At 43.8% G+C, this 16,802-nt stretch overlaps 2 protein-coding genes across 2 annotated transcripts; both read left to right on the top strand.

The window, feature by feature from the left end:
• On the top strand, nt 624-4,524 carry LOC8081402 (protein DJ-1 homolog A). Its single transcript, XM_002457084.2, has 7 exons — nt 624-1,345; nt 1,496-1,645; nt 1,732-1,914; nt 2,176-2,256; nt 3,074-3,277; nt 3,357-3,497; nt 3,686-4,524. The coding sequence occupies exons 1-7, from the start codon at nt 1,016-1,018 to the stop codon at nt 3,884-3,886; spliced, it is 1,290 nt and encodes a 429-aa protein (XP_002457129.1). The 5' UTR covers nt 624-1,015; the 3' UTR covers nt 3,887-4,524.
• LOC8079506 (transcription factor bHLH30) lies at nt 8,924-11,598 on the top strand. The gene is made up of 2 exons (XM_002457083.2): nt 8,924-10,426; nt 10,776-11,598. Exons 1-2 carry the CDS (start codon nt 10,109-10,111, stop codon nt 11,268-11,270), a joined length of 813 nt encoding a protein of 270 aa, XP_002457128.1. The 5' UTR covers nt 8,924-10,108; the 3' UTR covers nt 11,271-11,598.

Raw genomic sequence — 16,802 nt, 5'->3', positions numbered from 1 at the left:
TATGTTTGAGAGTCCTTAAAAAATATAATCAAATATATAAAAGATTATATTATATAAATATCACCAAATTAATTATGAAATGTATTTTCTACTCTATATATATATATATATATATATATATATATATATATATATATATATATATATATATATACACACTGTTTTCTACAAGTTTTCAAATTTAAGAATTTTTTACTTATAAGATAAGGTTCCTATTTTTTAAGGGATGGAGTAATAAAATTCCCAGCTTATAGCGTACATCCTTGAACAATGTCACGACCTGATCCGTGCCATTGTGTCACCGAATCGTGTTCGCCGATAACGTGGAAACTATTATATCATATGTTTATGTTTGGCATAAAACTTTTTTTTAAATAATACAGCCTTGAACAGTGGCACGGCTAAGACTGCCATTGCTTAAGGCGGAAAACGTGCATCAGAGAAAGGTTTTAAGTCTTTGCCATAAATAAATTTTAAAAAAACTTTCCAAAAAAAAAAAAACAGTGCAATCCCTCGTCATGTCTGGACCACACAGGAGAGGAGAGGAGGCAGGGGCACCGCCGGCTGGCTGCAGAAAGCGAAGCGGCGTCCAAGTGATGCACAGCGCAAGACCCACGAGGACACGGCACACGAGTCACGGCCAATAGTTTACGCAGGAAAACGACGGCGACGGCGACGACTCGTTGACGCCTGACGGCCACCCCCGGCCCGCCGCCCGCTTCCGCGCCATGACTGGTGACTCAGCTCGCGACGAACCGAATCCGCAGACACGTAGTCCCCACTCCCAAGACGGCAACTACCAAAACTACTGGAGTAGTAGAATAGAACTACTAGAAGGCAGTAGTAGCCTGATCTCCGGACACCCGGAAGGAAAGCCAAAGCGGCGGAACGCGCCAGACAGAGTAGCCGGATAGAGACCCACCTCTCCCTCCCGGAGTCCGTCCGTCCCGCTCCCGCACCGCCTTTCCGCCGAGTAACAAGGCAAGAATCCCGCGGCGACGGTCAACGATTCCGGATGGCCGCAGCGTCCTCGGTGGTCAGGCGTGCCGCCGCCGCCGCCTCCGCCTCGCGCGGCCTGCTCCTCGCCCGCGCCTTCGCCTCGGGAGTTGGCGGCGGCGAGAAGGCCAAGCGGGTGCTGGTGCCGGTGGCCGCCGGCACGGAGCCGATCGAGGCGGCGGCCACCGCCGACGTCCTCAACCGCGCCGGCGCGCGGGTCACCGTCGCCACTGCCGACCCGCCCGGGGACGACGGCCTCGTCGTCCAGGCCGCCTACGGCGTCAAGTTCGTCGCCGACGGCCGCGTCGCCGACCTGCAGGGGGAGTCCTTCGACCTCATCGCCCTGCCGGTGCGTACGCGTTCCCCTCCCTCAGTCTGTCACCATGCCGTCAGTCTCGGCCCTGTCACGCACGCTCTCAGATTGCTTCGCCCTCCTCTCTTGCATTTGCTGCCTCGCCGTCTGGCGCTGATGGTCAGTCGATAAATTTGTGTCCTGTAGGGAGGAATGCCTGGGTCAGTTGGCCTCAGAGATTGCAAAGCGCTCGAGAAGATGGTCAAGACGCACGCCGAGAATGGGGGCCTGTACGGCGCCATCTGCGCTGCGCCCGCGGTGACGCTGGCCTATTGGGGCATGCTCAAAGGCTTAAAGGTGCGACATTGATCGGCATTCTGTGCGCTTGGAATTATGCACCGTGGACCGCGCTGAGAAAGTGGCGGCTTGTTTTGTTATTGCAGGCGACCTGTTATCCGTCGTTCATGGAGAAGTTCACTGCAGAGGTGATCCCTGTGGACTCGAGGGTCGTTGTCGACAGAAATGCAGTCACCAGCCAGGGTCCAGGAACTGCGATCGAGTTTGGTCTTGCTTTGGTGGAGAAGCTGTATGGCAAAGAGAAGATGGAGGAGGTTGCTGGGCCTCTGGTAAGCTACATTACAAGCCATGATTAGGAACATTGGGGTTCCAAATGGATGGCTGTAAGCCTTAATGGTTATTGTTCACAAAGAAGCTGAAATTTACTAAAATATATCTTAGTTATTTTGTATCAAGCAATTGTGTTACTGACCTGTGGTTTCATCCAACAAGTTACAGTGTTGGCCACATTAGAATTTTGTTTAAATCTGACATTATCTACTATATGAGCACTTTCGTTACCTGATGATTGCGCAATTTTTATCCTTCAGTACGTGCGCCCTCAACATGGAGCTGAATATACCGTAGAAGAGCTTAATTCGGCTGAATGGAAATGTAGTAGCACACCTCAGGTATGAGATGCAACTGAACTTCATCTGCAAACAAAGAAAAAGATCATCTCCATTCATTTAGGCTACTTTCTGACTTTCTTCCTCATGGAACTCCTGTAATTTATATCATTGCTTCTGATAAGAGTAACTCTTATTGCATCCTGCTTTGAAATATGCTCCCCGTGTTATCCAACAATCTTGTTTTGGCTTATACTTTAACAATATAGCAATCTGCCTTAAAACTGTTACTAGTAATCAGTTATTGGTGATTACTGAGTCATAGGAGTGTGGAACAACTTTTACAGTAATATGGGAGGGGCAACTTTTTCTTTTTTCCTACCTTTTTGAGATGGATGCGCACAAACTTGTGTACATAGTAGGATAGTGACTAAGAACAACGATGTTCATGAACCAGTTTTTCTTTTTGGTATAAAGTCATAAAGAAGATGATTCTATGACTTATATATGTTACATGATGCTATTTATATTCTGGATACCCACTCAGGAGCTCTGCCTTTCATTCCCTTCACTAACAGAGAAGAGAGTTTTCAGCAGGAACCAGACTCTAGTCTTGTTTCTAGTTTCTTCCTGTTGTGCCCCTGTGATCCTGAAACCAGCTGGTTGATTGTGTTTTGGTTGTGCTGTTTCAGCCTCACCTTTGTTTGTATAGCTCTTTTCTCTCTCAATGAAATGGCACGCGATGCGTCGTTCAAGCAAAAAGAAGGCTGCTGGCAATGCTAACTTTTTTTAATATGATCCTAATGTTTTCCCATTATATGGTGTATTAACCTGAACTTTTTAATATTTGCTGATGCTTTTCCCTTTTATGTGTGTCTAGGTTCTTGTTCCGGTTGCTAATGGTTCAGAGGAAATTGAAGCTGTCAATTTGATAGATGTGTTGCGTAGAGCAGGAGCAAATGTTATTGTTGCATCGGTGGAGGAGAAGTTACAAACTGTGACCCGTCGCCATAAGTTCAATCTAATTGCTGATATGATGTTGGATGAAGCCACTGAAATGCAATTTGATTTGATTGTCATGCCGGTATGTGGCTGTTGAGTTATTTTTCCATTAATGGGGTATTACTCTTTAAGGGTCTCTCACTGACAAAATCTGTAAACAGGGAGGTTTGCAAGGTGCTCAGAAGTTTGCTAGTACAAAGAAACTTGTTGACTTACTCAAGAAACAGGCAGAATCAAATAAACCATATGGTGCAATATGTGCCTCTCCAGCTCATGTGCTTCAGCCACATGGTTTACTGAAGGTACTTTCCTCTGCCCCAATGAACATATGCGCTTGTTAGCATTAGTCCTATCTTATATCCTCAGTTCAATACCATCGACATTAATGCAGAAAACCAGGAACAAAACTTGTAGTTTCAGTGAAACGGTATTGGTGTATGAACAAAAAGCTGCGAGGTGTATTAACTTTGAACTACCTGTGTCATTGTAGGGCAAGAAGGCGACAGCATTTCCACCTATGTCACACCTGCTCACAGATCAGAGTGCATGTGAGCATAGGGTTGTTGTAGATGGTAACCTTATCACCAGTAGAGCCCCAGGCACTGCAACAGAGTTCGCCCTAGCCATTGTTGAAAAACTGTTTGGTCGAGATAAAGCTGTCAGCATAGCCAAGGAAATGATCTTTATGTGATATTGCACTGACCTGGTGGTGTGAGAAGTATAATAATGTGAATAAACATAACAGAAACCTGTTAGTCATGCTTCTGGTTCTATGCCTGAACTGGTAATAGCTGCCTGAGGATTTCAATTGAATACTTGAATGGTACTATTACATCACACTGTAAACTGTGAACCAAGATCGTACATTTTGCATACCATAAGAGAAAGGTTAGTGTGACTCGTTACTTGTAAATACTTGTCCTGTCTGTTCAGTGAAACACCAAGTGGAGGTGCTGCCTTCCCACCACCCACCTGCTCTGCCTCTAATCATCATGGATTTACACGAAGTTAAGAAGCTGTTTGGTCAATCAAGAGAGAGTGCAGGACATTGGCAGCAATCTGGTCTTCATGTCACAGTAAACTGTACTGTAAGCTATTGATTTGATAAGCACTGTACTCTTTACGATGTACGAACTCTTTTATCCTTGTTATTACAGCTCTTCTTTTTTTGTTTCTGATATGTGCAGTTTTTAGATGTAGGATTCAGACAGGGAAAACAACAACTAATATGTACAAGAAGTCAAAGTATACTCTTGAAAGCATTCTGTTTAGCTTTAGGCCAATTTTATTCTTCTTAATTGAAAGGAAGAGCTCCTTCTGTTTCACTTATCCCCGAACTGTCATTTCTTGAGTCGGAATCTATGGCATCTCCAGAATTCTCGAGAAAAGCTTATCTGTTATGATTGTGATTGTCACTTTCGCATCAGGAATACTAGTTTGTGGATGGAAATAGCATAATCATAAAGCTATAGGAAAGTAGCATCTTTCCCTTTTGTCCTGAGTGAGAGTGATAAGTGGCTGTGGTCTGCGGATCACTTTTGCTTTGGTGACTAGAAGAAAATGCGGTGTTCTAACCAATCTATGATTAGATTCCTGCAATAGATGCTGTCCCATTCATATACCTGGAAGTGGATGAAGGTTCTCTGTCGCACTATATTGATAACCCTCCAGTTGGTTGCAACTGCATATCACTTGCACTTTATATGTTGTTTAGCATCCCTCTGAGTTCAGATCGGCATAACTTTGGCTAGGAAAGATTTGTCCCTTCTACCTTTCACGAAACGGCCTATATTTTAAGGTCTTTTTAGCACTGAATCCGTGGAGAGAGTAGGCCGTGAAAAAGGCTGTAATAGTTAAGTAACTATTGCCTATTGGAAGCTTCATAGAAACTTCGTTATTGATATGTTTACTCAGCACTTGTGCATTGTTGCTTGCTTTCCCGTATCATGCATGTTGACAACTGACCAGAGGATAGTTTTAGCATTACTGATAGTGCTTAAGCATTGTGGGGCAGAAGCTTACTTATGTATTTATATTTGATCTGAATTCCTTTTCTGTTCAAGTGCATTGGTCCTTCCACTGTGCCCTTCGCTGCTTCGCATATCTATATCATCCTATAATGTATCATGCACACATTAGTGACGAAATTGACAACAGAAATGCTGCTGACTCATGCTTTTTTTTAATACTTTTTTTCATATCTATTTGTTTCTCAAATTTTTCATTGTTACACAGGTTTCTCTCTCTCCTTTCATGTTGAGACATTTGATTTTAAAAGTCACTTAGTAATACAAAAAAATATATTTATTACTGCGCTAGAAAGATGTATTAAGTACTGCAGTTGTCAGTTTTAATAATACAAAAAAATACTTCACTCATTTATAATCTGTCAATGAAGAACAAGACATACTCTTACCAAGACTCTGCCCCTGAAATTATTAAATTGAAAAAACGCAAGGCTCTCCGAGCTCCAGGTGTTCAAGATTGCCGGTGGCTCCTTCGTTGGCTTAATAAGTTATTAGCTAACCCTTGTTGCTATCATCTTTGAGCTGTATAGCCAATCACTTTTGCTTCCTTCTGATATAGAACTTTCATCTATTGAAGATTGCAAGCAACATCTAAATGTTCTCGTCACTAATGTATTTAAGACCTCACTAGAACCTCCAATAAATAACTCTTCAAAGACAGCGCTTGATTTGTAATTTGTTAATTCTAAATGTTGACGTCCAACGCTTAACATTTTCCAAGAGGACCAATGATATATATTTTTGGGCAGACTGGTGACATCTGCTTCATTGTCTGATGTGTCCCAAATTCAAATCATTTGTCTGTTTTTGCTTTGTGATTTGTTTTGGTAGTCCTGCCTTGGAAGGTTCATGCATGTGTACTTGAAAAGACTTGTCAACCATGTTGCAGTACTTAAAATCATGCTGCAGTACTTATATAATTAGACTTAGGGTCTGTTTAATTGATGGTGTTAAAGTTTAACATATACTGTAACATTTTCGTTTTATTTAGCAGTTAGTGTCCAATTATGGACTAATTAGACTCAAAAGATTCATCTAATAAATTATTCTCTAGCTGTGTTTTTAGTTTCGTAAATAGTCTATATTTGGTACTCTATGCATGTGGCTAAACATTCGATGTGATGGAACTTAAAGTTTATCGTGACAAAACAAACGGGGCCTTATTGACGGTTATACGGTCGCCAAAGAATAGACTTGTTGAGGGCTACAAGTCAAACAAAAAGAATGGGTTGTGAACATCTCTGTTTGTTAAATTATATAAAACCAAAGACAGATGTTGGCATCCATGAACTATTCACCTATAAGGATTGAAGTCATCCAAACTAAACGTCATGTTATGAATTATTTATGAGCTTATGCAGACGGCTTGGGAAGCAGAATTGTATATGAAATGCTTGGCACCCTATATTTGTCAGAGAGAGCCAAAGAGGATGGTTGAAATGGCAATGTCAAGGTACCTAGAGCTGTGTTGACATCACCCTAATAAAGAAAAAAAATTATGGCATAAAAATATATGCAGTTAGTTGAACTACTGGAGCAATAGATATTTTTTTGTGTGTTTTTGCTAAAAGAAGCTACCCAAATAGCATGCTCTCCAAAAAGTTCGGCGGAGACATGGAAGAAAAAAGCAGGAAATTCACAAGGGTACATCAACAGATGCATCTTGTTGTGCTGATCCTGTTATTTGGATGCAAGACTGTGAGCCAAGAAGGCATGTGATCATTTCCCTCTGAAAATCTGTGAAGACTTTCGAAGTGAAATTGGACTTGAAAATTCAAGGATTGATATGGAGCAGAGTCCGACTCATTTTACATTGAAACTACATCCTAGAAATTCCAGAAACGAACTCCCTTTATTTAGATAAATTTGTTTCTAGCTTACAGGTTATCTTCTCAGACTCATTGGCTATAAACATGGGTTGTCCTCTAGAAGCTGGCCTTTCCTAGATTTGGTTTCCACGGCATTTGGGGCAAACAACTTGCATTTTGGAACAGATGGACTGCATTTTTTATCTTGCATTTTCTGTTACAGTTATGGACAGCATCGATTTCATGCGTTGCATCATCATTAGTATGATCTATGCTGCAGTGTACTTGAGTCACTACACAAGTTGCATTAGCTCATAAGCTCTAAGTTCTGACATCAGATTAAGGACTTAATGATCGAACAATTTGCAACTGTTCTTGTCTACTGAAGGTGTCACTACGTCAGGGATAGGTGGGAAATTTTGAACTTGGTGTCGATAAGTCGGCACTTTTTTCAAAATGCAGGTTGCTTTAATTTTGTTCTAAGTTAAATTTATCTAACTTTAATCAAATTATAGAAAAAATCATCAACACGTACAATATCAATTTATTTGATGCAACATGAAGTATGTCTTGATAGTGTTGTGTGTGTGTGTTAAGTGTAAAGTCAATTTTTTTTCAACCTTCAACTTGCACGACTGTCTGATTTTTAATTATAAACTATAAAACTAGATACTGGACACTTGACACCATTCAATTATTGAAACCAAATAAATTTGGCCTCTAACAACTAACTAGTTTTAATGGTGGTTTCCTTTTTTTGAAAATAATAAATATTTGATTTAATCTCTAAAATTAACTAATCTATTCTAAATCAAATAAATATAAAACTCGTACCAATTATTTTATAAAAGTATAATTTTTCTATTTTGGTGATCTACTTAGAGCTGTTTGAAATTTATTTGTTTGTTTTATTACTTGTAGTCGTGCTTATTTTTTATTTAAATTATCGTTTTGTGCGGTATAATACTTGAAGATTGATCAAGATGATCTAGCATACTATGAGTATATAGAAATACATGGAAGATGACTACAACCCTACAAATTCCGTGCTTTGTATAGATCCTATTCAAGCATTGCATGGCTAGCGCTATTACTTTATGTTGATTGTGGTGTCTCAAACACCATGCAATCAACTAGTTACGAAATCAACACTATAGGGCCGACTACAAGCAGCAAAACACTAGAAGACATGAATGTATAAGATGCAAATAACTCCAAATGGAGCACCAACATGTAGATATCATTTTTCTGATTTAAGACAAATTAGTCATTTTAGATAGAAAATTAGTTTTTTCAATTATTTCTAGCTTTTTTTTAGCAAGAACAACGGGTGAGTCTCCATCTGGTTATATTACCATAGATTCTAGACATATCTGGTGGGTGAAAAGCGTTGGGTAACCTGATCTCGTAATTCAGGATTAAAAAAATCAAACAACAATGCAAGTTGTAGGTTAGAAATTGATTTGTCCATACTAAGAGTTGTGTAAAGATATTTTTCCAGAAAAGGAAAATAGCAGGACTATCTTATTGTTCGTTGGATTCTAAGCGCATGTTTGAATAAAAATTTTACAGTATGAGATTCTCACAGAAATCAGTTCAATTTCAAAGAAGATAAGTATAGGAACACGAAGTTTTTCCTATATTCTAAACATGCCCTTATTTGGCGAACGTGGGCTAATCAGTGGAGTCGGTCAGATTACGATGACCAAGTGATCAAAGAACCTGCAATCACAGACACATACACACACCAAAACTGTATGGACAATCAAGAAATTCCCGTGGCGCTATCAGGAAGGTGAAAGAATCCCAAACAATGGTGCAAGGAGGCCAAGCAAGCAAACCAAAAGCGAACCCAGCAAGCAACATAGAAAAAATGTGCAACGACTAGTCCTTATCCTCTACGTCAATCGCAGAAAAACAATCTCAAAAAAAATCAGACAAGAACACACAAAGACACATACATATATTCTCCCTCGCTCTCAAACCCTTTTCCACTCACAAAGAGCAGAGCTATTGCTAGAGCTAGCTGGTCGTCTTCCTCCTCCTTCCTCCAGCATTCTGACGAGAGCTCAGCTTTGCCTCTGTCTTGCTGCCATCGCAGAAGGCAGAAACAGGAGTTCCTGAGATCGAGCCACAAACCAAAGACACCAATCACCAAGAACTAGCTTAGCTACACCGTGAGGTGATCGAGGGAAAGATCACACATATCGCCTGCATCTGCGTTCATACATATATCAGAAGAGAAGATGATCCCTTTCATAAAGATGAAACCTTCCCTCCACTAGAAGCCCCGGGAGGAGGACGCAACAAGCAAGCTCACCGAAGCCACAAATGGATCAGCGACGCCAACAAGCAAGGCTGGGCAGCAAGGCGAGCTCAGAGCGGAGGATGCTGCGACGCGTGAAGCTCCCCTTCTGGTCCTGCCCTCCAAACCGGCCTCCAGGCACCTGAGCGCGCTCGATCAGCTGGTCTCGTGCTCCCCTCCCCGGGCGGCTCCTTTCCCCATCTCCCTCCTCTGTCTTTCTTGGCTCTTCTTTCACTCAGCTGTCAGCTCTCGGATCTCCAACCCTGCCTGCCTGCTGCTGTCAGTCTCCTTCCCTAGCTAGTACTACTACAAGACATGGCTCTGCTTTTCGTGTGATCTCGTCGCGAGCCTGTCTGCCGGTGCCTCCGCTTCCCTTGGGAGAAAGCAAGGGCTCCTGTCCGGCCCGTGTTCTTGGGAACCAAGGCCTTGGTGCTGCTGTTCCTTGTCCAAGCTTGGGAAACAAAGGCACGCTTGGACTTTGCTGCCCGTCTCGTGTGTCAAACATTCTGGAGGCGCGTTCTTGGCCCTTGTGGCCGCAACTTCTTGGATCCAAGAGCTGTCCTCCTGTCCCTGCCGATCGCCTGCCCTCAGCCCCTGATCCATCAGAAAAAAAAAGGCAACATCTCTCTTGCGTGCTTCACAGTTGACATCTGCCGAGTTCGTTGTTATATACTCCTACCAGTATTAGTTGTCAGAAACTGCACTGTTATGTTCTTGTGCCTCGCGGATCGTCGTCGTCACCGTGGTCAGCCCTGGAAGCTTTTCACGACGACATGGACATGGGCTCCGTCCCCTTCGCCGACGCCGGGCTCCTCGACGCGTTCTACGGCGGCGGACATGGACACAACGACTACGGGCTTGTTAGCCAGCAGCTGACGTCGCCTGTCGTCTTGGACGGCGGCGCCGGCGGGCTGCTGGACGCCGGTGCGGCTTCCACGGAGGAGGAGGCGCCGAAGAGGAAGGGAGACCACCGCCGGGACGACAAGGCGGCGATGGCCCTCAAGAACCATAGCGAGGCGGAGCGGCGCCGCAGGGAGAGGATCAACGCGCACCTCGCCACGCTCCGGACCATGGTGCCCTGCTCCGACAAGGTCAGTGCCTCTGTCTCCTTCTCGTGTAGCTTAGTAGTAACTTGTACCAGTGCATGGGCGTTCTAGGTGCCTACTCGGTGGCGGGGGTCGTTGCACCGGCGCGCCGGGCTGCTCGTCCGCCGTCCGTTGCCAGCCAGCGGCGCGCCGTCCCGCGCCGGCGAAGGTGACGACGCGACTTGGCAGCGCAGCAAAATTGGTCACCGACTCACCGCGATGGAGACTGGGCCGAAGCCCAGTCGAAGAAAGGCCCAACATTATCTAGCTCTAGGCCCAATTCTATCTTTATTGTCGGATAGCCCAGACCGAGCCCAACACGAAACTGAGGCCCAACTCGGTACCATGCATGCAGATGGACAAGGCCGCGCTGCTGGCGGAGGTGATAACCCACGTGCAGAAGCTCAAGGCGACCGCGGCGCGGATCCGCGACCACTGCGCCGTCCCGGCCGACGCGGACGACGTCGCCGTCGAGCTGGTCCAGGGCGCGCCTCCATCTACGACCGGCGGCGGCGTCCTCGTGAGGGCGACGCTGAGCTGCGACGACGGCGCCGACGTGTTCGCGGACGTCAAGCAGGCGCTGCGGCCGCTGCGGCTCAGCGTCGTCGGCTCCGAGGTCACCACGCTAGGCGGCCGCGTCCGCTTCACCTTCCTCATCATGTCGTCGTCGTCGTCGTGCGGCAACGGCAGCGGCGGCGACGTGGGCGCCGTCGTCGTCGAGTCGGTGCACCAGGCGCTCCAGTCCGTCCTCGACAGGGCCAACTCCGCGCTCGAGTTCGCGCCGAGGGCGTCGCTTCTCAACAAGCGGCGGAGGGTCTCCACGTTCGAGTCCTCGAGCTCCTCTTCTTGAACCTTGACCGATCGGATGATTCATTCAGAGAAGACGAAGACGTACGTGCAAGCAAGGTTATCCTCCATGAACCGAACCATATTCGTCGTGTGCTAACCTTACCACTGGCTAGTAAAGAAGTTGCAGCACTGAATTATTTACTGCTGCTACCACGTACGGTAACTGCATGATAAAGAGTGATATATTCCCAGGACACTGAGTTACAGTGATTGTGTTGTACTGTTTACCTTTTACTTGTTTTGTACGAACATTTTGATCCCTGCATGCTTAATTGCTAGTATGACTACTTTGGAAGAGGATTATTACTCCCGGTGTAATTCAAATTTAATTACTGGCTACCTGGTCCGGCGCCCCGGCCCCGGCCCCTTTATGTATGCTAATTGCAGGTGCAGCTTTTTACTCGATGGGTTGTTGTTGCTCCATCTTGCTCAACTTCGACGCAGATGCAGATTCAGATTTCTTAATTTCCCTGCATGCATGTGCAGAAGTCACTAACTCAGATTAATGCTCGCCCCTGCTGGTGAGAGTGAGAGATCGAGTGAGAGCTCCATCAGTCCAGCTACCGAGCTGATCAGCAATAATAACTGAAGACTCGTAGGTACATTGTTAGAGCAAGGGAAGGCTAATAATACAGTCGGTTGATGATGGTATAAAAATTTACAACCATATCAGTGCACTCGTATAATAGTTAGCTAGCTTACGACCTAGTTTTATGTCTCACGGAATTTCTTGGTCTTGTGCATAACTAAGCTCTTTTCTTCTCTCTCTTCTCATCTTTTTCCTCCACATCAGCATATATTTGAATCTCCCAAACATATATCTCTGACCAATGCAAATCTCTCGGGCTGTGCCACATGTGTTGATCGATTTCCAAATTCGAATATTGCAAAAACAACTAGTGGTTTACCATCTGAGACAATACTGCTGCACTGATATTGAACATCATGCACCTTTATTATACTGAATAATGTTGCTGCAAACAGTAGACCTATGAATCAGAAAAGAATCTATACACATACGGAGACGTCGGACGTTGCATTGAGGGTATGTACGTAGGAATAGGATTGTAGAAACAATATATACAGTAGTGGTCTCTACTGTGGTCTCCACCATTGAGAGACAGAGAGGCCCTATTTGGTTTGTTGTGATTTTTTTAACTCTTGTCACATCAAATGTTTAGACATGGAGTACTAAATATATACTATTTAAAAAACTAAAAATACAGCTAAAGAATAATTTGCGAGACGAATCTTTTAAGTCTAATTAGTTTATGATTAGATACTAATTGTCAAATAAAATGAAAATGCTACCGTATGCCATGCATGGATGACAAGGATCTCTGAGATCTCCAGAGAATCACCTGTCCCCTTGCATATGCATTGTACTCCTAATAAAGTAATAAGTAAATACATGAGCGTTCAAAGATGCAGGAGCTAGCAATAAGAGAGATTCCCACAATTCCATGTGTTGCAACAGTCAAATCCACAAAGCATGCATGCATGCAGCAGGCAGCAGCAGATCGAATCTGCTGGGCCGGGCGGGCGACGCCAGCAGACCCTTTCCGGCCCTTCGCCTGACCCGTTCTAGGAATCTCTCTTGTATCGCTGGCGGTTAACCTCGTGCAAGCACTATTAAACTCGGGGTGTATAGGTACTGTTGGCATCTGAAAGAGCATGCATGCATGACATGACACATGAGGTCCATCCCTCTATACCCAATCAGTTCATCAGGCTCTCACTCCTAGCTAGCAAAAAAGCTACTTCAAGTGTGGTCTCACAACTCTCATTGCAAGCTGAGCCGATGAGAATACATACGTACGCCTAACAACTGTTGAGTGTTCATATAGCCTACATCTCATCATCTTTGCATTGGCCCACAGTGAGCTCTGACGGCTACTGTGTATGTTAGATTGTTAGGCCATGGCGATCACGAGCTTAGCTCGTCTGCATGAGGTAAATGAAAAGGTAGATATATAGAAAATAAAGGCACACGTTCTTATATATAGACAGTAATAGACTTATTGGTAAATGTTACTGTTAGTACTAGCTAGTACATAAAGAAGAGGCAGAGAGTAGCTAGCTAGCAGTAAACAACAAACAATTAGGCGATATTTTGATAATTGAATAACATATCCTACGTACCGCTGGACGAAGGTGTGGAAGGGAATGAGTTGGACTAGGTTCTTTTTCAGATCCCCAAGGAGCAGTATATAGTAAAATAATACTAATATAATGCGGAGCGCATGCAGGGTTAGCTAGCTGCTGATGATCCCAAAGAATGAGCAAATAAACTAACAATCAGAGTAATTGACAGTGCGTGTGGTCTGCTGCTGCAGATGAGCATCATGCATTGCATGATGTGGTATTGACGATGGATTTAAGTAACCAACAGTCTGGCACTACTGCTGCATCATTATATTGGCTCCTCAACTTGGTGAGCGACCCACATGTGGCGCGGCACTCACTGTATATGCTTACGCATCGAGAGATCAATCGATCGGTCGTCTCGCGTGATTGGAATAGATTAGATTCTCTTGTACATGCACTATTCTAGCTATAACCGTAATTTAGTGGAAATTATATATACGTGGACTCTACTAGCTATGGACCTAAACTATACATCGTCTCCGTCCCTGCTAGCTAGTTGAGGACAAGGAGTAGCGCAAGCCTATTCGTTTGAGTTTATTAGCCGAATCAATCAATCATTAAATAATATATTTTTTTTATAATAAATCAGTCAATAATATTTTCATTACCGGCCCATTGCGTGCGCGCGGGTTGGACACGCGTACAAGCCATGCCATGCCAGGGCCCACAGGGAAGGCGCGCGCCGTGCCTGGCTCACCAGCCAGCCAGGCAGCCAGCTCAGCTATCTCACCTGCAGTGGCGCAGGGTGTGGTGCATGTGTGGACGTGTGGTGTGCGGCTGCATACATGTTCATGTATAAAGACCAGTAGTGTCCATATATATATATATATATACTATTAGTATATAGTACAGTATATAATAATACAGGTTGGGTTGGGCAGGCAGGCCCTGGATTTGTTCCCTTGCATTACGCCGTGCATGGTACGCCCGTGGAGCTAGCTAGCTAGACGAATCATGGCGGCGGTCCCGTCGTCCGGCCCGGACCCCGGACTGGGACTGCTGGACAATGCAAGCGCCGCCCCGGCCGTAGACACAGGCAGCCCCCTCGGCGAGCACCCGGCTGATCCATCCGCCCGGCCGGCACAGCGGCCAGGAAACCGTTGGAGTTGCATTGGCCACGCCCACGCCCACGCGGGTGGATCACAGAGGCACGTACAGGCCACTGTTTCCCTTTTTTTTCGCCGCACAGTTGCGCGCGCGCGCCGCTGCATATGCATGGCGCCATTTCCACTTTTCCAGCCGGCCGCTGCCGCTTCTTCTTCTTCCCGTTCTCTCTCTCTCTCTCTCTCTCTCTCTCTCTGATCTCTCCGATGTTGGCATCACATGTATGACGTCTCCACACCTTATAGTAGTAATAAGGATACGGTTAATTAGTTTGGTTATAGATAGTCAAACTAGACTAAGGCCTTGTTTAGTTCTCAAAAAATTTTACAAAATTTTTTAGATTCTCCGTCACATCGAATCTTTAGACGTATGCATGGAGTATTAAATATAGACGAAAATAAAAAAACTAATTGCACAGTTTGGTCGGAATTGACGAGACAAATCTTTTGAGCCTAGTTAGTCTATGATTTGACAATACTTGTCAAATACAAACGAAAATGCTACAGTGTCGATTTCTCCAAAAAAATTGAAACTAAATAAGGCCTAATATAAAGTTTGTCGAGTTTATGGGAAATAGTAACAACTCTCTAACAACCTACTGTTCGCATCAATTAAAGCTAGTTACTAGTTGGAGCTAAAAATTAGCCTAAATTATCTATAGTTGGCCGGCTAGTAGTTTGTTTGTAGACTTGTCCGGCTAACAAAAATTAAATCACGACTGGTGCAGTGCAGGACGGGGCATTAGCACCGGTCGGGAAGGGCCTGTTGCCCCGGTTCCCGAGCCGGTGCTGCCCTTTAGCACCAGTTTGTAACACGAACCGGTGCTAAAGGGTCTCTGCCCCGACAACACCTGTCAGTAGCCGTTGGGCAGGACCCTTTAGCACCGGTTCGTGTTACAAACCGGTGCTAAAGGGGTCTTTAACCCCGGCCCACAAAAAGGCCGAGGTTTTTGGTCATTTTGGGCATCGACCAATGCCTCATTCTGTAGTAGTGCACTCTCCAATAACTTCCTATCTTAACTTATAATCTTTTCGTACTTGGGAAAATTGATCCGATCGTGCGGAAATATATATACGCGCACCTATCAGACGGCTAATCTAGTTGTGCAAGGACGTGGAAAAGAATAAGGGTGTGTTTGGTTCACATTTAAACTACCTCCTAAAGTTTAGTTACCTCCTGTTTGGTTGGTGGACTAAATTAAAATGACCTTTTATTAGTCCCTTGTAGTCAGGCGTTTCGATCCAAATTGACTAAAAGGTAAGGCAGCTTGACTAAAATGTAGACTTTAGTCCTATTTAGCAATACTTGGATGACTAGTTGGCTAATGCACTTTTTAGTCCCATTTAGTCATAGTGTTTGGGTAAAAGTGACTAAATGAGACTAGATTTAGAAATTGAGTGAGAACCAACCACCCCCTAAGAGTAATGACACCAATCTAAATACACAAGAGAGAAAGAAAGCATACAAATAGTTTGAGTGATTTGAAAATGGTCTAGAATTTTTTTATGCACAATTTTGTGTTCTGTGTCTTTTAAGAGCGAGATTTTAGAAGCGGTTGAAGCAACCCAACAAATATGCTCACAACTTGATTGACTTGTCAATTGTTTATTTAACTACGGGAGAATAGTCCTATGCATCCAACATACTCTATAAGATTCCAAATAGATATCACGAAAATATACTTCATGACAAATCTAATGATATTTCATAAAAATAAGTTAGTCTAACTTAAAGATAATTTGACTTAGTACTTTTTTTAATGAATCGGGGAGAGAGAGAGAGAGTATATACTTATGCAAATATCCATGCTCATTTTCACTGTTTTAGTACACACAGATGAATGTATTTACTCCACCATTTTTCTTTCTCGCCTGGAATTTAGGTGGTGGTATACCATACCGACATGAAATGTGGCCCTGACTTTACCCTTGATCGATCCATCCATCGATTAAGGCCTCGTTTAGTTCTCAAAATTTTGGGTTTTTGGACATTATAGCATTTTTATTTTTATTTGGTAATTATTATCCAATCATAGATTAACTAGGCTCAAAAAATTCATCTCGCGATTTACAGACAAACTATGCAATTAGTTTTTATTTTGTCTATATTTAATATTTCATATATGTGCCACAAGATTCGATGTGACAGAAATCTAATGTTTTTGAAAAAACTTCTTGAAAATTGAACAAGGCCTAAACAAATTGTAAGCTAGGGCCTTGTTTAGTTCTAAATTTTTTTAGGAAATCGATACTGTAGTATTTTCATTTGTATTTGATAAATA

The sequence above is a fragment of the Sorghum bicolor genome, chromosome 3 (assembly GCF_000003195.3).
Source record: "Sorghum bicolor cultivar BTx623 chromosome 3, Sorghum_bicolor_NCBIv3, whole genome shotgun sequence".
Taxonomy (NCBI): domain Eukaryota; kingdom Viridiplantae; phylum Streptophyta; class Magnoliopsida; order Poales; family Poaceae; genus Sorghum; species Sorghum bicolor.
Note: the sequence above shows the minus strand (reverse complement) of the source record. Positions and strands in the feature narration are given on the sequence as shown.